Raw genomic sequence first — 24,896 nt, 5'->3', positions numbered from 1 at the left:
TGGTGGAAAAATCATTGCGTATATTTGATATAATTATTTATATGGCATCAAAATGTAGAAAATACTATTTCTACCTAGCTGACAATTGTCTGCAGCCGGCTCTGGTCGTAGTGTAATTAAACAGGCAGGGAAAGTGAGCTCGTCGGCGAACCGTCAAACCTCTGGTCCGTAGCCCTGTGTGGCATCGTCTGTGCCACCAAAGCATGCTGAAGTGGCAAAGTTGATAAACACAGGGTCGCTACAGTTATTGCTATTTGTAGTCGTAAACATGATTTTTTGTTAATTCTATGGGGGGGAGCCATCCCCATTAAATGTTGATCTGTCCCTTACTGCTTTTGTTTAATTATTAGCAGTAGAGGAGGCAGCCACCTTGAAGTTGTTGTTTTCTATTTTGCTTATATCATCCATCATTATTATGAGTTTCCTAGAGCATGGGAATGTCTACCACTTCCAATTGATAATATCAAAACAACTGTAGTAGTACATTTTCTTTGTTCATTCATGCCCTTTAAATTCCAAGAAAGCACTGATAAGTTAAAAAGTAAATAGATGTGTATTCAGTAACCATCATAGAATATGTTAAAAAAAAAAATCAAAACATTTCCCAGGAGTCTCCCCAGGTCGCAACTCATATAAACCTTTCCCTCGAACCAAAAAGGGAATATTCATGATTACATTGCAGCTGTGTTATATTCGTAATATTTACAACATCCCTTTCTTGTAGACTCCAACAACGATGCATCCAGTTGCAGGGCTCTGGCATGACAGGAACAAATAGCCCATCCACAGAGCTCCCTCTATTATCGTCCCATAATCTAAGGGGGGGGGTAATAAACCATATGAAATCATTAACGTGAAATATAAACTCATAAGCGTGAAACCAAATAATGTTTGTACAATCACTGTTTAATAGGGATGAATATGAAGCATTCAACAGATCCTAATTTGAACAGTAATTTGCTCATTGCTGTTCAGTTCCCTCTGGGACATTCTATTCGTGGGTCCCGTCTAAGAGGGTCAAGAGGGTGTAAAAAAGTAAGTGGGTTGAACACCCACACAAAGACAGACGGGAGTTGAACGCGAAATAAATAATACAGAAAGGGGAGGGGGGTCAGAAAGACTGTGAGGCCGAGTAGATTATGGTCGAGGGAGGAATCCAGCATTGGTTTGACTTCCATTGCTTCCGAGGCTTGCGTGGGTCTTGTTGTTGATGCTTCGCCGGGTGAACCACGCTGTACCTCAGGTTAGTTTCGCGCAGTAGTCCTCTCACCTGGTTGTAGGTAGCTTGCTGTTTCTGTAGATCTGTGCTTACATAGGCTGTTGGTTAACCATCTTTGGATTCCATGATCCAATCCGATTATTCTCAAATTACATTTCCTGCCGTGGTTTCCCAGCACCTGTGTCTTTTCCTCCAGCAGCTTATTTGCAACTAGCAATGTGTCATAGTTCTTCTCCACCGTTTTCATCCAGGTGTGCAGGGCAGTAGCTGAAACCTTGAGATCTTTTTCCTTTTAGTCTCAATTGATGACCGTGGTTTGAAGTTTCACTACTGTGTTGTTGATTGGGCTCAGCTTGGTGATGTGAGTGGAGGATATTTCCTCACGGACCATCACTCTGATCACACTTGCAAGATCGTCAGGATCCATTGGAGTGCTGCATGTCTTGTACGGCATCCACATGTAGGCTAGTTGTTACTTCCCGAAACGTTAACCTCTCTTGGGTAGGGGGCAGTATTTTCACATCCAGATGAAAAGCGTGCCCAAAGTAAACTGCCTGTTACTCAGGCCCAGAAGCTAGGATATGCATAATTGGTAGATCTGGATAGAAAACACTCTAAAATTTCTAAAATGGTTAAAATAATGTCTGTGAGTATAACAGAACTGATATGGCCTGCGAAACCCGAGGACAAACCATGAGAGCGCATTCTTTGGTATTTCTCTCCGGCAGACAATAACGATTCTCCATCTTAAATTTGATCATTTATTTACTTATTAGGGTACCTAAGGTTTGATTATAAACGTTGTTTGACTTGTTTGGAAAAGAAGGACATTTTCAAACAAAATGACCATTTGTGATGTACCTGGGACCTTTTGGAGTGCCAACAGAAGAAGATCATCAAAGGTAAGGCATTTTTTATATCACTATTTCTGACTTCCATGTCGCACCTGCCTGGTTGAAATATGTTTTTCATGGTTTTGTATACGGGGCGCTGTCCTCAGATAATCGCATGGTGTGCTTTCGCCGTAAAGCCTTTTTGAAATATGACACAGCGGCTGGATTAACAAGAAGGTAAGCTTTATTTTGATGTATTACACTTGTGATTTTATGAAAGTTAAATATTTATAATTCTGTAGTTGGCGCTCTGCAATTTCACCAGATGTTGGCCAGGTGGGACGCTACCGTCCCACCTGCCCATAAGAAGTTTTAAGCCAATACCGTTGGAATTCTTAATATTGAAAAATAAAGATATATTTGTTGTGAATAAAGTCTTACTTTGAGGGAATTCTGTGGTACACTGCATGCCACTGGAAATCAAGTGCTTTTTGCTCAGAGTCCTCCTAAAGGACTGAACTTTTTGTCATGAAATGAGCGCACGTCTTTGAGAGATTTGAGAGTTTTTCATGACTCTTTGAGAGAGAGCTTGTCATTACTCAAAAGTTTGTCATGACTGTGCACTTGGAATGCTGTGTGTGTGTACCCACATTTGTGTATAGGCGCATGAGTGTGCGTGTACACGTGTTTGTGTGTGTTTATTTGGCTAGGTATCTATCCATGTCTGGTTGCACTCACATTTCTAGCGCCCCCAGTGGCCGTGTGTCCTGCTCCCCCTCCAGTGAATCCCCTGTGGTTAGGGACAGCGAGTCGCTGTCATAGATACCATTCGCATCCTCCTCTGTGATTATGTCATAGGCCCCGTCATCAGTCTTGGCGCTAGGGTCCGACACTGCACAGGAAACAGGTGATCAAACCAGTCATGTATTTGTAACACTAGCCTGTATGTATGCATTAATAAAGTGTTTATAAGAGCTGTCTAAAGACATAACAGGAGCAAGAAGTCACACCTATACCCAATTCTATCCCAGGCAGTCATACATGTTTAACACATAGAAAAGCCATAGAGATCACATTATGTTTTTATGAACAGCAAATTGTGATCAAGGCTTTTGTCTTGATGTTCTTTAACAAAATAATATATCTATATTTTTTTACCTATCCACCTTCGGAGGACAAATATATATATACATTTTTTTCAGCTTTTCTGCTACACATACAGGTCCAGTCAAGTTTGGACACACCTGCTCATTCCATTGTAGAATAATAGCAAAGACATCAAAACTATGAAATAACACTTATGGAATCATGTAGTAACCAAAAAAGTGTAAAATAGCCCTTTGCCTTGATGACAGCTTTGCACACTCTTGGCATTCTTTCAACCAGCTTCATGAAGTCGTCACCTGGAATGCATTTCAATTAACAGGTGTGCCTTGTTGAAAAGTTCATTTAAGGAATTTCTTTCCTTCTTAATGCGTTTGAGCCAATCAGTGTGTGTTGCGACAAGGTAGCGGTGGTATACAGAAGATAGCCCTATTTGGTAAAACATCAGGTCCATATTATGGCAAGAACAGCTAAAATAAGCAGAGAAATTAAACTCCACCATTACTTTAAGACATGAAGGTCAGTCAATATGGAACATTTCAAGAACTTTTAAAGTTTCTTCAAGTGCAGTCGCAAAAGTAAGTGCAGTCGCTGTAGAGAATAAGTTCATTAGAGTTACCAGCCTCAGAAATTGCAGCCCAAATAAATGCTTCAGAGTTCAAGTAACGGACACATCTCAACATCAACTGTTCAGAGTAGACTGCGTGAATCAAACCTTCATGGTCGAATTGCAGTAAAGAAACCACTACTAAGGGACACCAATAAGAAGAGACTTTCTTGGGCCAAGAAACACGAGCAATAGACATTAGACCGGTGGAAATTTGTCCAAATTTGAGATTTTTGGTTCCATCTGCCGTGTCTTTGTGAGACTCAGAGTAGGTGAACGGATGATCTCCGCATGTGTGGTTCCCACCGTGAAGCATGGAGGAGGTGTGACGGTGTGGTTGTGCTTTGCTGGTGACACTGTCTGTGATTTATTTAGAATTAAAGGCACACTGAACCAGCATGGCTTCCACAGCATTCTGCAGCGTTACGCAATCCCATCTGGTTTGCACTTACTGGGACTATCATTTGTTTTCAACAGGACAATGACCCAACACACCTCCAGGCTGTGTAAGGGCTATTTGACCAAGAAGGAGAGTGATGGAGTGCTGCATCAGATGACCTGGCCACCACAATTACCCAACATCAACCCAATTGAGATAGTTAGGGATGAGTTGGATCACAGAGTGAAGGAAAAGCAACCAACAAGTGCTCAGCATATGTGGGAACTCTTTCAAGACTGTTCCAGGTGAAGCATTCCAGGTGAAGCTGGTTGAGAGAACGCTAAGAGTGTGCAAAGCTGTCATCAAGGCAAAGGGTGGTTACTTTGAAGAATCTAAAATATATTTTTATTACGACATGATTCCATATGTGTGAGTTCCTAGTTTTGATTTCTTCTTCACTATTATTCTACAATGTTGAAAATATCCAAACTTTTGTATATATCCAAAATCCAAACTTTTGACTGGTACTGTACAAACATTTTACATAGACATTTTGCATACACGCTTTACACACATGGTACTTTTATATAAAGCAGTCACATAACAATAACACATTACCAAACATAAGCTCTTTAATCCCACCCCCTCAGCCACTCGCAGCCCATCCCACCTATCACCACAGACCCCCCTCGTTTGGTTTCCATGGGCCATATATTTTTCAATTGTGCTGTGATGTTTTCCATAATGTTTTAACCTTTCTAATCATATAGTATCTCTTGATGTTTTTACTAGCCTCTCTCTTTGAACTTCTTATCTTATCCCATCTGTCAGGTTTTGTATGTGTGATGACGACGCACGTCATTGGGCTTTGGCTGTTCTATAAACGTCCACAGCAGAACTTACCTTTTGAGGAATATGAAGACTTCTTGAAATCTGTAGTAGCCGTACATTTTCCCTTCCCAGTACAATGATGTGACAAAACAAGGCAAATGTTTGCCAAGCAACCTCCGCTGTGGTTTTTGCCATTTTTGTTCATGAAAGCAGTAAAGCGGAAGGGAGATTAAGACAATTGAATTGAGGTGGCACCTACCACCCCTCGCCCTTTTGCTTAGAACAAGATAATGGAAGTATACCACTAGAATGGTTAGGAATGCCAGAAGGTTTCTGTTCTTATTCCACAGGGTACAGAGGATGGTCTTGTTTCAGTACCTGTTATGACTTCCCTATTCAACACAAAACCACTTTACACAACCTTGAAAGAAGGCTAGAGTAATTGTGACAAATTGTGTTTTTCAATCAAATTGTCTCATGGGGGTTAGCTTAAATACTTGTCCCTTTCGACTGAGTGTTTGAAAAAGGCCTTTGCAAGTGTGTGTGTGAGCATGTATTTGTATGTGTGGGTTTTTGAGTGCACATACTAGGAGTGTGTACGTGTATTTGCGTGTGCATACGTGTGACCATCTATATCTCACCTGTAACCCTGGGAGTAGGTTTGTAGGGGGCTGGTTTGGGGAGTGAGTGAGGCCCAATTACGGGGGGAGGCAGCTGAGTGTTGGAGGGACTCAGCTCACCCTCTGTGAACCTCTCCACCACGGCTCTATGTTGGGTGTAACACTCCCTACAGCAACGCTCCTTTTTCCCACTGTGCTTGGTCATCACAAAGTTGTTACTGCAGTAGTAGCAGAAGATGCGTCCACATAGCCTGAAACAAGAAGAGAGTCTAGTATTGTATCACTGTGGAACATTCATTCAATACAGGAGTTAAATTACTAAAATGCCAATTCAAATACTGAATTGCCTGAAAGTCCAATATAATTGAGACCTTGGAATTATTAGCCAATATACTCAATCAACCATCCTGGCAATATCGCCAGATTCACCACCTCTGTCCATTGTAACCACTATGTAAAATGGCCTGTTTACAAATGTGTATAACAGTGGCGGTCAGTGGCGTTAAAGATGAGGGAGGACAATTTATTTTTATCAGCATGGCCTTATTTCTATTACAGCATATCGGATGATTGTCACTCATATTCCATTCACAGAGATAGGTTTAGGCTATTACATGATACTCTAATTTTCCCTATACCCATCATGAGGTTGCTACAACATAGCCTATGAATGAAAGTTTACAATGTAGGTTCACACAGGTCAAGAGAAGATTTTGAGGTGACAGACAGTGACACATGGACAGACAGTGACACATTCAATACCACCTTGCACACTCTTGCCTGCATCTAGCTGATAAAGGGTGTGATAATTAGTCCAATAGTTGCAAACGAGAGTTTCTATTGGACGAATTCAGGTATGTTTATCCCGTTTAAAATCAGTGGAATGAATACACCCCTGATCACACGTAAATACAGTTCACTTTCATAATAGCCACGTTTTATTCCTTCTCGCATCTACATCCTCTCCTCCTCTCATATTTCCCTTCGTCGCTTGTGGACATCAATGCACAACACATCAGCAGTATGTGTCCAGGCAAAAAAAACTTTCTAAGCCAAACTTACATCGTTGTCACCATATTAGCTAAAGTAACGTCATAGTCAACATAACTAATAACGTTACAGTGTACAGTCAGTAAGCAGTTTAGTACTTACACCGGCGGGCTACAGTGGCAATACATTTGTAAAAACCAAAAGCTTACCTTGACTTGGAAGAGTTCCAGTGTTGTGTTGGATAGTCATAGCCAGCTAGCTAACATAGCATCCCTCTGTTTGAGTAGGGTAAAGTAGCTAGCTGCATTTGCTAGCTAAGTGAAACTGAAAGTAAAAAAATGTAATCTTTCTCTCTTGCTTGCCCTTCATTTTGAAAGGAATTCATTTGTCCACCCAATCAAACTGCAGTGCTAGTTGGCTGTATCTTATACTTTCAATACTAGATTCATTTTCTGAATGATTGGGTGGTGTCACGTTCTGACCTTTATTTCCTTTGTTTTGTATTTATTTAGTATGGTCAGGGCGTGAGTTGGGTGGGCAGTCTATGTTTGTTTTTCTATGTTTTGGGGCATTTCTATGTTTCGGCCTAGTATGGTTCTCAATCAGAGGCAGGTGTCATTAGTTGTCTCTGATTGAGAATCATACTTAGGTAGCCTGGGTTGCACTGTTTGTTTGTGGGTGATTGTCTATGTTGTAGCTTCACGGTCGTCATTTGTTTATTGTTTTGTATGCAGTGTCAGTACTTTCTTTATTAAAGATTTACCATGGACACTTACGACGCCGCATTTTGGTCCGACTCTCCTTTTCGCCTCTCCTCTTCGGAAGAAGAGGAGGAACACCGTGACAGGTGGACAACATGTCAGTTCATGCTGCAAGAGCTCTGATAGGTTGGAGGACATCCACCGGAAGTTGTCATAATTACTGTATTTGTCTATGGAAGGGGGTGAGATTTGTATTGAAGTCAATGTACCCAGAGGTGGACGGAAGCTAGCTGTCCTCCGGCTACACCATGGTGCTACCCTACAGAGTGCTGTTGAGGCTACTGTAGACATTTCTTAGCAAAATAGTATGTTTTAATCAATCAATTATTTGGTGACGTGATTATATTTAGCATAGTTTTATCTAAAAAGGATAACTTTTTGAATGTTTGAAAATGATGGTCCTCCCCTTCTTCCTATGAGGAGCCTCCACTGGTGTATAGGTGTATCACAATGTTTTCAATCATTACCAGTCAGACCGTAGTCTGTTAAGAAAAAAAGTCACGATAAGAAAAAAAGAAGAGTCAGCCATTTCTAAAGTCACCAACTCTCTAATAGCAATTAACACCTTGTCTACGGTTCCCGTAACATGGCGTAATATGGCCATTTGGTGAGTCAGTGCCCTCTCAGTGCCCACCTGCAGTGGTGTCGGCGTAGCCACCAGGTGAAATGGCCCTGACAGCCCAGGCAGTGGGTGGCCTCCTTGTCCTGCAACCAGCGTTCCTCTGCACGCAGCTTCTGCTCAAACTCCAGAGCATCGGACTTCTGCCACAGAATGTCCTTATCCCTGCCGGTGCACATACACACACTGTGAATACATTTTGAATGTTTGGATCCAGCATCGAAGTACAAAGCACCCAAAAGGTCACAAACACACACGGGTACACACACACATACACAGGTAGGGGGTTAGAGCGCAGGACCTGCTGCCAAAAAGAACATGGTTTATACAAATCTGGTTGTTCCCCTCTGTTCATCAGAGAGTGACAGAGTATGGCAATTATCCGCTCAGTTAGGTTCATTCAGGCATGGTTTCTTTATAACGAGTGAATCATACATTTGTATGGTTTGTGGGTATTTGAGGACCACATAATCATTACTCGTGCTATTCTGTTTACATTGTCCTAATCTAATTCCACATGCACTTTCCAATGACCCCCTGTTCTGGAGTGCATCTTTCTGGCAATGAGCAGTAAGGAATAGGAAAAAGTGAAAGAGTAAATGAAGACGGTAAATAAAAGCACTCTAGTGGTTTAAGGAGACCCCAGGGGAGCTGGAATTGTGTTTTATCCCCTACTGGGGATAAGAGCTATGCAAATAGCTGAGAGAGAAAGAGAGAGAGAGAGAGAGAGAGAGCAGACGAGAGCTGTTGCTTTCTCTTCATTCTTCTCCCTCTTGAAATCCCCCTCACGCTCTCTTTCTCCTTGAAATCATAGACTTTCTGAATTTCAAATCGACTACTCCTAGGCACTTTATGTACAGTAGATTTCAACAGATCGGATATGTATAATCCATACAGTACAGTAGTTCTTTCATCTTGCCCTTTTAGCTGTATATTGGATACACCTAACCAATTGTTTTACACCTACAGAAGTGCCTACCGGATGATTTGGAATTCCAAATTGGTTTCTGTCTGTCTCCAAACAACTTATTTCTTCGTCACCCTCCTCTGTGACGAAGAGGAGGGTTTTCCCCCCATCCATCTATTTCCTTTCCCTCCCTCCTTCTCATCAGATGAGGCTGTCAGTGGTGAGATGGCATATCAAAGGCCCAAACTGTGTTCACTATGGGAGAGCATCCTCAGAACACACACTTCCCCCAGGGCTCAGCTAAGAGGGCAGAACCCAAACATAACATGCCATCTGATCGCCCAAACAAAGGGGGGAAAACAAGTCATCAACACCCTTACAAGTTCCTAAACAAAGCTCCTCCCCCTCTACAAGATCAAAAGGTGCAGCTGTCACTTTTCTGTTTCCTCCCATGGCTCGGGGCAGGTGCAGAGGAGGGTGGAAGGCCCAGGGCATACTTGATTAGTTCGATGAGGCGCTCCTCCAGGGTGCTCTTGGTTCGGTAGAGGTCGTCGATCTCTGCTGTCGTCCTGAGGCAATGACTATGCTTGTCAACCTCGGCCTGCTCCAATTTCTTCTTCAGCTCCTCATGTGCCGCCTGGACCGCCAAGAGAGCCTCCTCGGCACTAAATGGGGGAGCGATTAGAAGGGAGTGAAATGGATTAAGCGAATGGAAGAGCGAATTGGCGTTTGTCTACAATGTGAGTTTTGATATTGTACTATATTGTACTATTGTACTTTGGACACATAGGGTTAAAGTCCTGTGAATACATGTTTAAATGATCAGATCGTAATGATGTTTGGTATATACTGTAGATTGTGAGGACCAATACATATATATTAAAACTATATCTAAAGAAATCCACTCATACACTTCTAGAGTAGATTAAACAGTATAAGCAAATTCAAAGCAAGTCAATGGAGAGTGAGGCCTGCTACAGCATTCTCCAATGTTCTCTCCCTCTCTCACAGGCACACACATGTACATACAGCACACATGTACCACAGACATACAGTATATGTTATTTAGTATATGTAAAGACAACGTTAAATTAAGAATAGTCTGATGGGTGACAATATTAGCCTATCATTTGTGAATGATGTATTATCACTTGTGAATGATTCCCAGCTTGTGCAGTAAGGCAAGAAACAGTGCATGCCTTTTTCCACCATAAAAAGGCATCTTTATAATAATAATCGCATTTGCTATTCCTTTCAGGAAGAGCGTTTTCCCGCTAATTGATTGCATTTTGGAACATTTGCGCTTATAGCCTCCTGCCGTGTGCGTATTGCTGCGCTGATAATGTGAAGAGATAGTTTATCAACATTTGAAGCAAAACGTTCTGATCTGTTGCATCAGCCTCATTGCTTACATTTTTTGTTGTTGATGCGAGTGGTTGTATTAATTTGGCCTCAGAATTCATGGATTTCTTTAGGGGGCATTACAGCCACACAAGGGAGATGCCACTGGGAAATTCGAGGTCTGGTGAGAATATTATCAAGTGCTTGTAAAATTGTGAATGAGAGACTGATGAAGTGTGTGCAGCTTGAACAAAATACAAAATCAGCGCCAATGCGTTTCATGCAACTTTTTTTCAAATCACCATTAGAGTCCCGTCATGCAGCCTTAGAATGTATAAAAACGTTTTTGTTTTTTTTAATATAGCCCTACGTTTGTATCACAACTTAAGTTGCATAAATAACTCTAAATTAAACATATAGAAGGACCAGTTTATTTGTAAACCCTCCACAGAATAGTCGCATGTGCGCACTTTCTTCGAAATCGTTTGGAGAAAATATCCTTTATATTCTATGAAGCTATGTTCAATTCTAGGCAAATCTTGTCTTCTAAATGAACTAGTGTAGCTCACAGCCATATTGCATAGCCATATCAGGTCCTAACATAAGGACAACTCAGTATGCTATTCTGTTCTTCTGAAATAAGACTACATTTTCTTCATATCATGTTTCTTTAGACGTGTCTAAAATAAAGAATGGATTTATTGTAATGGTGTCGTCCAGGGGTGGGAAAACTTTTTGGCTCGAGGGCCACATCCGGACTTTGAAATTCAATGAAGGGATACATTTTTTGTTCAAATCAATTTGTGGGGGCTTCCTGAGCGGTCTAAGACGTCACTACAGACCCGGGTTCGATCCCGGGCTGTGTCACAGCTGGCAGTGACTGGGAGACCCATGAGGCGGCGGACAATGGGCCCAGCGTTGTCCGGGTTAGGGGAGGGTTTGGCAGGGCGAGATTTCCTTGTCCCATCGCGCTCTATAGCGACTCCTATGGCGGGCCGGGCACATGCACGCTGATATGGTCGCCAGGTGTACGGAGCTTCCTCTGATACATTGGTGTGGCTGGCTTCCGGGTTAAGAGGGCATTGTGTCAAGAAGCAGTGCGGCTTGGCTGTGTCGTGTTTCGGAGGACGCACTAATCTCCTTTGCCTCTTCCGAGTCCGAACGGGAGTTGCAGTGATGGAACAAGACTGTAACTATCAATTGGATAACATGAAATTGGGGAGAAAAAAAGGGGTAAAAAAAATATATATATTTTGAAGTGCCCGGTGGGCCGGATACAGCCAATGAGCCATACTTTGCTTCTCCTTGGTGTACGCCATATTAAATGGATTTATTAGACTTTTTTTTTATGTAGATGTTCCAAAAGGACTGCATCAGTAGCTTGTAGTAGCTGTGTGTGAAAGCCAGGAGATGATAGACATGTTTATGTTAATTAAGGGTCAATTACCGTGAGACAGGCAGTTATTTGTTTGACAATCACTGGTTGACAACATTTTGTGACCGCCACGGCCCTACTAATAAGGTGACATGACTGAACAAGGTGTGGCCTAAACATGTGGTTAACGGTCCGGTCCGCAAGTAACCCAGTTTTAGAACGGCCCGAGATATGCATCATGAACGTAAGAGGCGGCCGCCAAAGCACAATAGAAATCAAAAATGTATAATGGGTCATATCTTTTGAACGGTAAGGGCTTTTCGAGGTGTTTTCTACCAGGGAAAGAGGGAGACTTGGCCATGTTGGCTACAGAACCTGGCTATGAAATGCAGTGAGGAAAGTGGGAGGGTTGAGCGAGACTACAAATTTAAAGACGGGCTACTTTTCTATGCTCAAGGGAGAGAAAAACATAGCTAGACTTGTTTTACTATTAAACTCAATGCTGCTATTGTTTTTTATTTTGTAAAGCAGCTCTCCAAAAAACCTAATCCAGTCCATTTAGTAGTCCGATTTTATTCACAGAGAATTTTTTCTCGTTCCGTTTTAGTCAACTGAAACATAATTTCTGTTTAGTTATAGTTTTTCTGTGTCTATTTAGTCAGTTATAGTCTCGTCAATTGCCATTGAAAAACATGAGTTTGACTAATATTTGAGTCACTATTTTGTATGAAATGAACGCAGCCCGTATGTCAGAGGTAAATGGAAGGGGGATTATAGCCATACCTGGTGACAGAGTCTCTCAGTCGCTGAATCTCTCCCTCACTCTGACGAATAGCGGCTTCTGACTTTGCGACGTGAGCATCCTTCTCTCCAATCAGCCGTGAGTACTCCTCATTCACCCCCTTCATCAAACATAATCATAACATACACTCGTTTTTTTTTTTTTAAAGAACCAAAAAAGCTTTCGGAAACAGATGAACTGCTGACCCCTTTAAATACAGACAAAGGATTAAGAAGTCTACAGTGGAGCGATGCTTTGTAAATGAACTCTCTCCTTCTTCACTCAATCATAGCAAAGTATTATAGTACAGGCAGACTCTCTACACAGGGAGAGGAAGGACATTCACACCACCTTGCCCTCAGTTTTATCATCCTCGGCTTATGAACACTGAGCTAATCTAATCTTCGGGGTATTCATTAACCCAGTCAGGTGTGTGAAGCCCTGCTCCTCTCGCCCACTTTTTGTATTTTTACCTTTTCCCTTTCTCATATTCATTCCTCTGCCTCTCTAATGAAAACATAAAAACTTTTGCCAGGGCAGACAAGATGAATGTGCCACGGCTGGATTTGTCATCCACTCTCTCCTTCTACACACAATATGATCTTTCACAAATTCCTCTTACTGATTCTTTCTTTCAGCTATTCCAGTGTCAGCTGCTAAACAGACATGCCATTTAGCCAATCAGTTGTCCTGTGCCAGTGTATCCTAAAGTGGTCTATCTTGATAAGGGATTGAAGACTGTGGTTTCATTTTTTCATCTGGCGCTATGTCAAACGCACGTTAGTTTGCAATTTCGTCGTGTAAAAACTGCAGCACTGGCATTTTACAGCCCTAACGCCAGGTTCGGTAATTTGCCTGTCTAACAACAGATCGCTTGCGCCGAGGTGGGAGGGGTGTCAATATTTGAGATGTTACCTTAAAAACAAGCAAAAAAGTGACAATTTCATGCAGTAGTAATGGGAAGTTTTAAGACCCACAAAAAGCACATCTTAACGGTAACGCAGTTGATAATGGAATGGATTTTGAGAGAGAAAGCGCAGACTATCCAGCCATGATGCACAGTGCCCATGGAAGGAGAGATGCGTCTTTTGTGACAGTGAATCGTGTTTATAAAAAAACTATTGAATTTAATGGCTATCCATTCCCATTTTCAAAGAGCTACCCTCGTCCGATTGCAAAAGATATCCTCCTCCAAACTATTCAGTCCTCCTATAATGCCATATCAAAAGCAGATTTTTTGGAGAATCTGCCTCACACATACAGTACCAGTCAAAAGTTTGGACACACCTACTCATTCCAAGGTTTTTCTTTATTTTATTATTTTATACATTGTAGAATAATAGTGAAGACATCAAAACTATAAAATAACACATATGAAATCATGAAATAACAAAAGTGTTAAACAAATCAAAATATATTTTTGATTTTTCAAAGTAGCCACTCATTGCCTTGATGACAGCATTGCACAATCTTGGCATTCTCTCAACCAGCTTCATGAGGTAGTCACCTGGGATGCATTTCAATTAACAGGTGTGCCATGTTAAAAGTTAATTTGTGGAATTTCTTTCATTCTTAATGCGTTTGAGCAAATCAGTTTGTGTTGTGACAAGGTAGGGGTGGTATACAGAAGATAGCCCTATTTGGTAAAAGACCAAGTCCATATTATGGCAGTAACAGCTCAAATAAGCAAAGAGAAACGACAGTCCATCATTACTTTAAGACATGAAGGTGAGTCAATATGGAACATTTCAAGAACTTTTAAAGTTTCTTCAAGTGCAGTCGCAAAACCATCAAGCGACATGAAACTATCTCTCATGAGGACCGCCACAGGAAAGGAAGTCCCAGAGTTAACTCTGCTGCAGACGATAAGTTCATTAGGGTTAACTGCACATCAGATTGCATCCCAAATAAATGCTTCACAGAGTTCAAGTAACAGACACATCTCAACATCAACTGTTCAGAGGAGACTGCGTGAATCAGGCCTTCATGGTCGAACTGCTGCCAAGAAACCACTATTAAAAGGACACCAACAACAAGAAGCGCTTGGGCCAAGAAAAACGAGCAATGGACATAAAACCAGTGGTAATCTGTCCTTTGGTCTGATGAGTCCAAATTTGAGATTTTTGGTTAGATGGGTGGGGGCTGTGCTTTGGCAAAGTGGGTGGGGTTATATCCTTCCTGTTTGGCCCTGTCCGGGGGTGTCCTCGGATGGGGCCACAGTGTCTCCTGACCCCTCCTGTCTCAGCCTCCAGTATTTATGCTATGTGTCGGGGGGCTAGGGTCAGTTTGTTATATCTGGAGTACTTCTCCTGTCATATTCGGTGTCCTGTGTGAATTTAAGTGTGCTCTCTCTAATTCTCTCTTTCTCTCTTTCTTTCTCTCTCTCGGAGGACCTGAGCCCTTGGACCATGCCTCAGGACTACCTGACATGATGACTCCTTGCTGTCCCCAGTCCACCTGGCCGTGCTGCTGCTCCAGTTACAACTGTTCTGCCTTATTATTATTGGACCATGCTGGTCATTTATGAACATTTGAACATCTTGGCCATGTTCTGTTATAATCTCCACCTGGCACAGCCAGAAGAGGACTGGCCACCCCACATAGCTTGGTTCCTCTCTAGGTTTCTTCCTAGGTTTTGGCCTTTCTAGGGAGTTTTTCCTATCCTAGCCACCGTGCCTCTACACCTGCATTGCTTGCTGTTTGGGGTTTTAGGCTGGGTTTCTGTATAGCACTTTGAGATATCAGCTGATGTACGAAGGGCTATATAAATACATTTGATTTGATTTGATTTGGTTCTAACCTATGTGTCTTTGTGAGACACAGAGTAGGTGAATGGATGATCTCACCTTGTGTGGTTCCCACCGTGAAGCATGGAGGAGGATGTGTGATGGTGCTTTGCTGATGACACTGTCTGTGATTAGTTTAGAATTCAAGGCAGACAACCAGCATTGCTACCACAGCATTCTGCAGCAATACGCCATCCCATCTGGTTTGCGCTTAGTGGGACTATCATTTGTTTTTCAACAGGACAATGACCCAAAACACAACTCCAGGCTATGTAAGGGCTATTTGACTAAGAAGGAGGGTGATGGAGTGCTCCTTCAGATGACCTGGCCAAAATCACCCGACCTCAACCCAATTGAGATGGTTTGGGATGAGTTGGACCGCAGAGTGAAGGAAAAACAGCCAACAAGTGCTCAGCATATGTGGGAACTCCTTCAAGATGGTTGGAAAAGCCTTCTTCATGAAGCTGGTTGAGAGAATGCCAAGAGTGTGCAAAGCTGTCATCAAGGCAAAGGGTGGCTACTTTGAAGAATCTCAAATATAAAATATTTTATTTGTTTAACACTTTTTTGGTTACTACATGATTCCATATGTGTTATGTCATAGTTTTGATGTCTTCACTATTACTCTACAACGTAGAAAATAGTAAAAATAAAGAAAAACTCTTGAATGAGCAGGTGTGTCTTAACTCGTACTGAAGGTAACAATACAATTGACAGGAGCCTAGCATATTGTATAGACGTGTGAATGTTATGCGTTAAGACATTTATTTAGAGAAGCGATTTATGATATCATGCTTCGGATCCGATCCTATTTAGAAATATTGTTGGTTTAAAAAAAAAAAGATTTATTGTTTTTCGTTTAATTTGATTTAAAAAACTAACTTAATTAGAAAGATTCACCGTCCATGGGTTTATGGTGAGAACGTACATGGTTCGGATGCGATGCAATTTCGTCTGCTATTTCCAGAGGAGTGCAAATATGATCCATAAGATGGTTCCATGATGTTTATTAAAACATTACATTTGTGAGCAGTATAATGGTGAGTGGACATTCCCCCTTTCTCTTTATATTGGATCTTTATCCAGCTCCTGTGAAAAGTTTGGATGTGTTTAAAACCTTCCATAGTCTAAGTTGCCTGGTCTGTATTTATACGCCTTTGGGGAGTAATTATGGTGCCAGTAACTGTAGTTAGACATAGCATATTTAGAACACATTTAAAAAAAAAAAATGTTTAAATAAAATTATACAGTGTCTTTTCAGGTCTTATCAATATTCTAGTGAATGTAATAAACTAGGCTATAACGGACTAACATTCTAATTGGAGTTGATGACAACGCAATACATAAAATACCGTAAATACACAACATGAAGCAACCACATATTTAGCCATGGAGCATGTTCTGACTGGCCAGAGAAGCCTCAACACACACACAACCTGTTTATTCATCAAAATCCAGTCCTTTCACGCCACCGCCAACTTTTGCGCCCATAATTCTGGTTGTGAAAATAGTAAAAAATATTTTTGACCCCCCCAACCTATAACGCTACAGCCAGCGTTAAGATTTACCATTGCATTAGAGTTGTTATAATGTTCTCTGTCATGTGTGAATAATGAAAGAGGTGAAGATACAGACCTCTATCTCAAAGATTTTGGCCTCCAGACTGGACACCTTCTCCTGCTCTTTAGGCAGCTGGACCCTCAGTTTCCCCAGCTCATCTTTCAGACTCTGGATAGAGCAAAACATACAAGTGTTCAAATTGTGCCAAATCGGTCATTCAAAAACATGAAAGTGAGGAGAATTCTGCAGCTCCTGCACAGCAAGAGCACACTGTTTTATAAAGAGGTAAATGTCTTCTGATTCACACATAGTAATTAAATGTCTAATTAATCACAACAATTTCCCCCCTGTCACAGGCTTTTGACAGAAATCCAGCCAAACTCACCTTGATCTGGTTCTGATGATTCATGCTCTCGGAGCTCATCTGGAACTTGACCGCCTCCATCTCCTCCAGACTGGTGTCCTGGAGGCTCCTCACCTGACCCTCTGCCTTCTCCAGCTTGTCCTGCAGCTCCAGCATGACTCCCGGAAGGTGCTCTGTCATCCTCAGTTCCTCTCTTAGGCCGGTGTTCTCCTGGCGCATGGCAGCCATGCAGGCCTCCAGCCGCTGCACCTCCCCGGAAGTTCTCTCCTCCAGTTCCCCTATCCTGTCTGCCTCCCCCGCCCAGCCTTCCTTGGCCTCCTCCCTTTCTGCTGTCAGTCTACAGATAGTCATCCCAAGCTCTGCCATCTCTGTATTGGCCCGGTGGAGGCCTTCACGTATCTCAGCATTCTCCATGGCCAGCCTCTCATTTTGGGCCTTTAGCGTGGCCAGCTCTCCCCTGGCGGAGGCCTCTGCGGCAGCCGACTCGGACCGGGTGGCTGCCTCCTGGTCACACTCCCTGCTCAGAGCCTCTTCCCTCTCTTTGCACTGCAGGAGCTCGGCCACGTGCCTCTGGTTAAGTGCCTCGGTCTGGGCTTTGAGCTGCTCTGTTAGGGTACTGAGTGTGTCTTTCTGGGCCTCCATCACCTCCAGCTGGGCCTGGCTCCTCATCCTGTCCTCCCCAGAGGTCTTCAGCTGCACTCTCAAATCCATCACTTCTGCCTGGAACCTGGACACCTCCTTCATGTTCACTTCCAGTTGGCCCTCCACCATAGTCAGCTTGGCGGCTACCTCCTGGCTCTCCTTGGCCTGGGCAGAGCTTCTCTGTAGCTGTGTTCTCTCCACCGTCTGTTTCTCAGTGGTGACCCTCTCTATCAGCTTTGTCTTTTTAGCACAGGCATTTTCTGCATCTGCCTTAGCCTTTTCCAGTGTCCTTCCTCTGGCCTCCAGGGCCTCCACCCTGGCCTGGAGCTCTGTACAGCCCTTCTCCTTGTTCTCTAGCTGGGCCTTCCGGTCTTTGAGCTGCTCCTGCAGGCTGGCCTCGCTCCTGCGGGATGCCCCCAAGCTCTTCTCCAGCTCTCCAATCTGCCCGTGGATGGACTTCAGTTCCTCCTGCATGGAGCCCAGCGCCGCCCTCACCGTAGCCTGCTCCTCCCTCAGGCCTTGGTTCTCCTGCTCCAGCCGTTTGGTAGAGGCATCTGAGACTGCAGCGGCCATGGCTGCCCTCTGTAAACTCTCGTCCAAGGCCCGGTTCTCCTCACGCAACTTCCTGTCCTTCTCATCCACTGTTACCTTGGTGTCGTCCAGCTGGCCCCTCAGGTGCTTGTCAGACGCCCTGAGAGCAGCCACCTCGCCCTCCAGGGCTGCCCGGCTCTCTGCCAGCTCCTTCTTCAGCTCCTCATTCCTCTTCACTGTGTCAAGCAACTTCCCATTCAGCTCCATCAGGTTGGTGCACTGAGTCTTGTACTCTTCAATTTTATTGGCCTGCTCCCTGATGCTAGATTCCAGCTTGGAGAGGTTGGCGCTCAGGATGTCCCTCTCCGTTGTCAGGCTATGGCTCTGGACCTCCAGGTGCTGAAGCCTCTGTATACTGGAGAGCAGCTCCGCCTCTCTGCTCTTCAACTGCTCCTTCAGGTAGAGTTGTTCCACCTCCAAGGCCTCTTTCAGACTGCATATGCTTTCCTGGATCTCCTCTTTCTCCTCCTCTGCTCTGTTTCTGGCCTCCTCTGCTTGTCTCTCCATCTCTTCCAGAACACTCTGGAGGTCCTGCAGCTGCCTCTGCAGGTTGTTGACCTCCTTCTCTCTCAAAGTCAATGCCCCCTTCAGCTTGTCAATGGCATTACGCTGCTCCTCTGCACACTCCGCAAACTTAGCGTTCCCCTCTGCAATGGATTTTGACAGCGACTCGAGCTTGGCCTCATCCTTCTTTTGTGCCACCTCTTTGACCCTTAGCTCATCTGCCAGCCTGTCGGCCTGTCTCCTCCTATCCTCTCCCTCTGCCAGAGCCTCTATCTTCCCCCTCTCAGCCTCCTTCAGTCTGTCCAGTAGCTCATGGATCTTCTGTGCAGAGTCAAAGTAGCTAGTCGCCTGCTGGCCCTTCTCATCCAACACCCCATCCAGTTTGGTCATTAGTTCTACATTCTTCCCCTCTGCGGCTGCCAGCTTCTCCTGAAGGTGGTGATTTTCGATCTCCCTGGCCCTCTCCCCAGCCCTCAGGGATTCCAGCTCGCAGGACAAGGCCTCCTCCCGTGCCTCCAGGTCTTTCAGGGTCCCTTGCATTCCCTGCTGTTTCTCCTGGGCAGTCAGCGACACGTCCAGCTGCCTCTGTAGCTCCACCACCACACGTCTGAGCTCAGCACCCTCCTCCCCCATCTGCTGTACCCTGTCCAGGAGCTCCCGCTGCTTCAGCTCCGACTGGTCCAGCTCCAGGCGGAGCTCGTCCAACATACTCACCTCTACACTGGAAGGCAACAACTCGTTCAACTCGCTCAGCATGCTTGGGCCATTGTCAGGGCTGCCAAGGAACTCATGAGCCTGCTGCGGTGGTTTAGGGTGGTTGGGGAAAGAGAGTATTAGATTGAGTGCAGATGACACCACTCAGTTTATGGTTTTACGTTTCATTATGGTATAATCTGAGCAATATGATATGCTAAGATATGACCAGTTCATAATAGTGCCAGCAGAATAAAAGCTTTGAGGAGGAAGGCGGGCTGTGTCAGTACCTGTGAGTAGGTGCTGGCCAGACTGTTGATGCTAGAGCTGCGACTGGGTGGTTTCCACATGTGGCCAGGTGAGTTGGGCATGCCCAGTGTCCTCCTGGAGTTCAGAAAACATGTGATGAGGTGACATCACCAACTGTTTTAATCTACATCAATTCCTAAATCCAATACACAGCACCTGGAGAATGGGATGTATTATAAACCACTCTGTCTTTGTAATTGGTTACCTTGCGAAGATGGGCCAAGACGAGTCAAGGTCATGACCCCTGGAGGCCACGTCAAACTGGACCTCGTTGAGCTCATACAGGTGACTTATGATGTCAACACCGAGGTGAGATTTCAGCAAGGGGCTGCGAGTATAGTACCAGTCACTGCACAGAGAAGAAGATAAGCATATTGATAGAATGAAAGGAGAAATACACACATTCACATAGAAATACCTTCACTAATATACTTAGCCTGTTGGTTATATCTAATTACCTTGACCCTCACAAAAAGTACAGTGCATATATGAAAAATGAACATCCCTTTTGTAAACACACAGATACATTTCACGAGTACATCGAGCACACAGACACGACTCTTTACGAAGGGAGAAGCAACTTTTCGAGAAGCAGATCTGTACAATATGTCTTGACTACATCTGAAAACATGTCAACCCCTCCAAAAAACACTGGACACTGCTTCCAGTAACCTTTGGCGCCATAGTACAGGCACACTCTCTTTACTCACCTGAGGAACAGAGAAATACATTTATAGAAGTAAAACCCCACAAGGGAAGAGAAATGAAAGGAAATGATGTTTACTCCAAACAATGAACTTACTTACCGTCAGATCGGTCCAAATCTCAGAACAGTAGTCTATGTCTAATGAAGTGTCACTTCAACCAAAACGCTAAAAGTCCCTTAATTTAGCCAAACATGATTATCTTCCACAAATTTGACCCTACTCATCCATGTTCAACCCCTAAAACTGTTCCAGAAGTGGTGTCAGGTTTGAGATTTTCTGCTCACTTTGCCATTCCCACGTGTGATACGTATTTGAGAGATGAACCCCTCTTTGCCTCAGGGTTTTTAACCCGTGACCTCTGTAAATCCTGTGCCGGGTTGAATTTTACCTGGTTACCCTTTGGTTCATCAGACACTGCTGCAGAGTGTCGGCCAGTCGTTGGTGCACCAGGGAGTAGCGAATGAAAGCCCTGCCCTTCCCCAGAGATGTCTTCAGCTGGAAGGGGGAAGTAAATAACATATTCACAGTGTTGTACAGCAAATATATGTGATAGCTGTTCAGCTGCAGCACCAGTGAGGCCTACAATGAGCATATGTGCTTCCTGAACATGTCCGTTAAAAGGATAGTTCAAATCAACGTTTGTCAGACATTTTAATTCCTCAAAAGTGGTTTAGAATTCATCTATATTCAGCAACATCTGTTGTGTAGATCCTGCTTACAAAGAGTATTTGTGTTTCATGGCTAGTGTCCACCACCCAGCAGAATGCCAAATTCCCCCATGTCCTTATAACAACAGGTAAGTGCCAAAATAAAGGAAACACCAACATAAAGTATCTTAATAGGGTGTTGGGCCACCACGAGCCGCCAGAACAGCTTCAATGCAAACTGGCATAGATTCTACAAGTGTCTGGAACTCTATTGGAGGGATGTGACACCATTCTTCCACAAGAAATTCCATAATTGAGTGTTTTGTTGATGGTGGTGGAAAACAAAAGGGTTCAATTGGGTTGAGATCTGGTGACTGTCACACAGACACACACACACTTTAACCCCATATGCTCCTTTGAGACACCTTTTTCAAAGTCACTGATCCCTTCTTCTAGCCATGGTAGCCCAAATAATAGGTAACTGGGCATTTTTATACATGACGCTATGCATGATGGGATGTTAATTGCTTAATTAAATCAGGAACCACACCTGTATGGAAGAACCTGCTTTCAATATACTTTTTAAAATCGCTCATTTACTCAAGTGTTTCCTTTATTTTGTCAGTTACCTAGTTATCAGCGAGACAGAGAACTGAATGCATATATGTTAATTAAGCAATCCATGACAGTTGCAATGTCAGGAGTATTAGCGATCAGGTCGATTTCAATCCCTTCAATCACTGTTGTGAAATATGTGTCTGAGTGGATTTGGTACATCATTTGTAGATCAAGTATATTTGTTCCTTCATTATTTCACATTAGGGAAAAAACAAACAAACATTAAGACCCAAAACTGTAATATTATACATAACTTCAGATAGAGGTTACATAGAAATGGTGACAGTGTTTGCTGGGACCCATATAACGGTGTAAAAAAAAACCTCTGAAGATACAACAACATTACATATAAATTACTACTAAACGTTGTTGACAATCCTTATAATTGACTTTTAAAAGTGTAGATCTCCATACCTCTGGGATGGATTTGACAAAGCGGATACCATCGTTGGCGCCTTTGATCTTGGCCAGACAGTCGCTGAAATAATCCCAGTAGTCTTTTCTGGTGCCAAGAAATGTTGTCTTCTCCTTCTGGTCAAACTGAATAGTGTAGATGACGTGTTGGCAACAAATCTTACATGACATACTGTATAGTGATGTGAACAATGCCATATTGTTGAACATAGCAGGTTGGCCTTGATTTGACTTGGATTCTTCTGGAGACAGATTAGATTTTTAGTCTAGGACTAGACTTAATCTGTGTCTGGGAAACCACCCCTAAATCAAATCAAAGTTTATTGGATGTGTACACAGTTTAGCAGATAGGTGCAGCAACATTATTGTGTTACTAGCTCCTAACAGTGCAGTAAAGAATACACAAATAATAACAAACTAAAATCAAGAAACCAACATTAATTATGATGCAACCATGATTATGGATAATCCTGAATGAATTGTGAATAACGATGAGTAAGAAAGTTAGAGGGTCAAAGGTTATACGCCAAAGACATGTTAACCTCTCTCCATTACCAATAACAGGGAAGGTTAGCATGGCTTGGGGGTATGATCTTTGCCGATCTGTTACTTTCTCACTCATCATTATTCATGATTCATTCAGGATTGTCCGTAATCATGGCAGCATCCACGTTCATGTAGAAGTGTTCAGAAACATATTCTACTCTTATTTACAATAAAAGTGACTCCAAAATGAAAAAATACATTGTTTACCATTCATTTATATTGGGCAGCAAATAATCTGAAACAACCGCAAATGCATCCAACCTGTTTGTAGAGTCACAAGCTTGATGTAGTCATTGCGTGCTAGGGCCTTGTTCCCATCCGGGCAGATGGTACCGGTGCATCATGGCTCGGACCAACAGACTGCTAAACAGCTTCTATTCCCTGGCCATAAGACTTAAATGGCTCACAACTACTGCTCCCCCTCACACCTACGCTGCTGCTAAAATGACTATTGACCAGATGTATTACAACCACTACACTACTATACATTGATTATTGATTTCCATTACCATTAGTATCAATCAATTTTATCCTGCTACTGGTCACTCTTACTCCTATTCACATTTATACTCAGAAAGTACAAAATATTAGGAACACATGCTCTTTTCATGCCATAGACTGACCAGGTGAATCCAGGTGAAAGCTATGATCACTTATTGATGTCACCTGTTAAATCCGCTTCAATCAATGTAGATGAAGGGGAGAAGTTACAGAACGATTTTTAAGTCTTGAGACATGGCTTGTGTACGTGTGCCATGCAGAGGGTGAATTGGCAAGAGAAAAGATTTAAGTGCCCTTGAACAGGGTTTGGTAGTAAGGTGCCGGACGTACCGGTTTGAGTGTGTCAAGAACTGCAATGCTGCTGGGTCTTTCACACTCTACAGTTTCCCATGTGTATCAAGAAAGATCCACCACCCAAGGACTCACCTGCAGCAGGTACTCCAGTTTGTAGGAGAATTTGTGCAGATTGGGACTATCATCCGTGATTGGCTCCCCATTCTCCCTGTACTCTTTAGTGAGCTCGGCAACAGCATCTGTGGTTCAGAGAGAGAGGAGAGAGTCCATCACAGAACAAAAACAGATGTAAACACACTTAAAGGCATATACTATAGACGTGAATTCCCCACACTCAGACACCACTGACAAAATCAGGGAGTTTCTACTACAGTAGCTACATGCCCTTTACCTGCTGAGAGAAACACATTAATACGATTTCTCTCTGAACAGGTAGCCTCTTTCTCCTGAACAAAATGCAAAAAAAACATCCACTCATCTAATCCGATAGTCCTGCCACCTTTTTGGGAGGCAGGTAGCCTAGTGGTTAGAGCGTTTGGTGGATCGAATCCCTAAGCTGACAAGGTAAAAATGTGTCTGCCCCTGAAAAAGGCAGTTAACCCACTGTTACCCGGTAGGCCGTCATTGTAAATCAGAATTTGTTCTTAACTGACTTGCCTAGTTAAATAATAAAGCATTTTTAGTTAGGTTCTAGAAATTCCAGGGTTTCTGTGATTTTTACAGCTCCACCATTCAATGACAAACAAACTGAGGTCCCACACTGTCACACATATAAAACGCACCACACGTACAGACAGTCAAGATGGAATATCCTCACAGCGATACATTTAAATGGCTTCCAGATCATTTACAGGTCAAAACAGATGGGAGTCAAAGGCTCAGCATGTCCAACCTGGCATGTCTCCCCACATCCTCCTTAAATCTCTACCTCCACAAAAACGTTCTCCAGTCCCCTTCCACCTTTCTCACACATCCCAGCTCAGCACATTAACCCACCTGCCTCTCATCCAGCGTAAAAATAAATAAATGGATCAACGGGAGGCTGAGCAACCCCTCTCTCCTGCTGCATGCTGATAGGGCCTTTAGGGTCGCCCCCGCCACACTCTAGAGAGGCACACCCCAGGGGGCTGGGGGAGAGGGTCGGCTCAATGATGTACTCCCAATGAGGAGCGGGGACAACCAAAGTGTGGAATGAAGTGCTGTCTGGATTGTAGCCAATGCCAAACTAGTCACATCCAGGCCACTGCAACCCCTCTGTCACTTGACCTCTACGATCCTTCTCTATTTCTCTCCCTCTTTGTCACTCGCTGGCAGCAGACAGTGGCGGTCTACCCCTGTCACATTTACACAGGC

General features: G+C 43.4%; 1 protein-coding gene across 6 annotated transcripts in view; it reads right to left on the bottom strand.

The window, feature by feature from the left end:
• Positions 1-24,896, bottom strand: part of LOC109902304 (FYVE and coiled-coil domain-containing protein 1) — a 63,169-nt gene that overhangs the window by 21,032 nt on the left and 17,241 nt on the right. For 5 of the 6 annotated variants that reach the window (XR_004202414.1, XR_004202415.1, XM_020498570.2 and 2 more), the window contains exons 3-14: positions 23,676-23,782; positions 22,203-22,328; positions 20,912-21,018; positions 20,022-20,165; positions 19,798-19,891; positions 17,099-19,612; positions 16,789-16,881; positions 12,370-12,488; positions 9,368-9,535; positions 7,979-8,128; positions 5,615-5,844; positions 2,791-2,944 (exon numbers count right to left, since the gene is read on the bottom strand). Coding sequence is in view for 4 of the 6 variants with exons in the window: in XM_020498570.2 (XP_020354159.1) it covers positions 2,791-2,944; positions 5,615-5,844; positions 7,979-8,128; positions 9,368-9,535; positions 12,370-12,488; positions 16,789-16,881; positions 17,099-19,612; positions 19,798-19,891; positions 20,022-20,165; positions 20,912-21,018; positions 22,203-22,328; positions 23,676-23,782 (4,006 nt within the window). In the remaining 2 variants the exon portion in view is untranslated. The remainder of the gene's footprint in view (positions 1-2,790; positions 2,945-5,614; positions 5,845-7,978; positions 8,129-9,367; positions 9,536-12,369; positions 12,489-16,788; positions 16,882-17,098; positions 19,613-19,797; positions 19,892-20,021; positions 20,166-20,911; positions 21,019-22,202; positions 22,329-23,675; positions 23,783-24,896) is intronic. The other variant, XM_031786336.1, reaches the window with a different exon arrangement.

Source organism: Oncorhynchus kisutch, linkage group LG13 (assembly GCF_002021735.2).
Source record: "Oncorhynchus kisutch isolate 150728-3 linkage group LG13, Okis_V2, whole genome shotgun sequence".
In the NCBI taxonomy this organism is placed as follows: domain Eukaryota; kingdom Metazoa; phylum Chordata; class Actinopteri; order Salmoniformes; family Salmonidae; genus Oncorhynchus; species Oncorhynchus kisutch.
The sequence above is the reverse complement of the archived record's forward strand: the minus strand, read 5'-3'. Positions and strand labels throughout refer to the sequence as shown.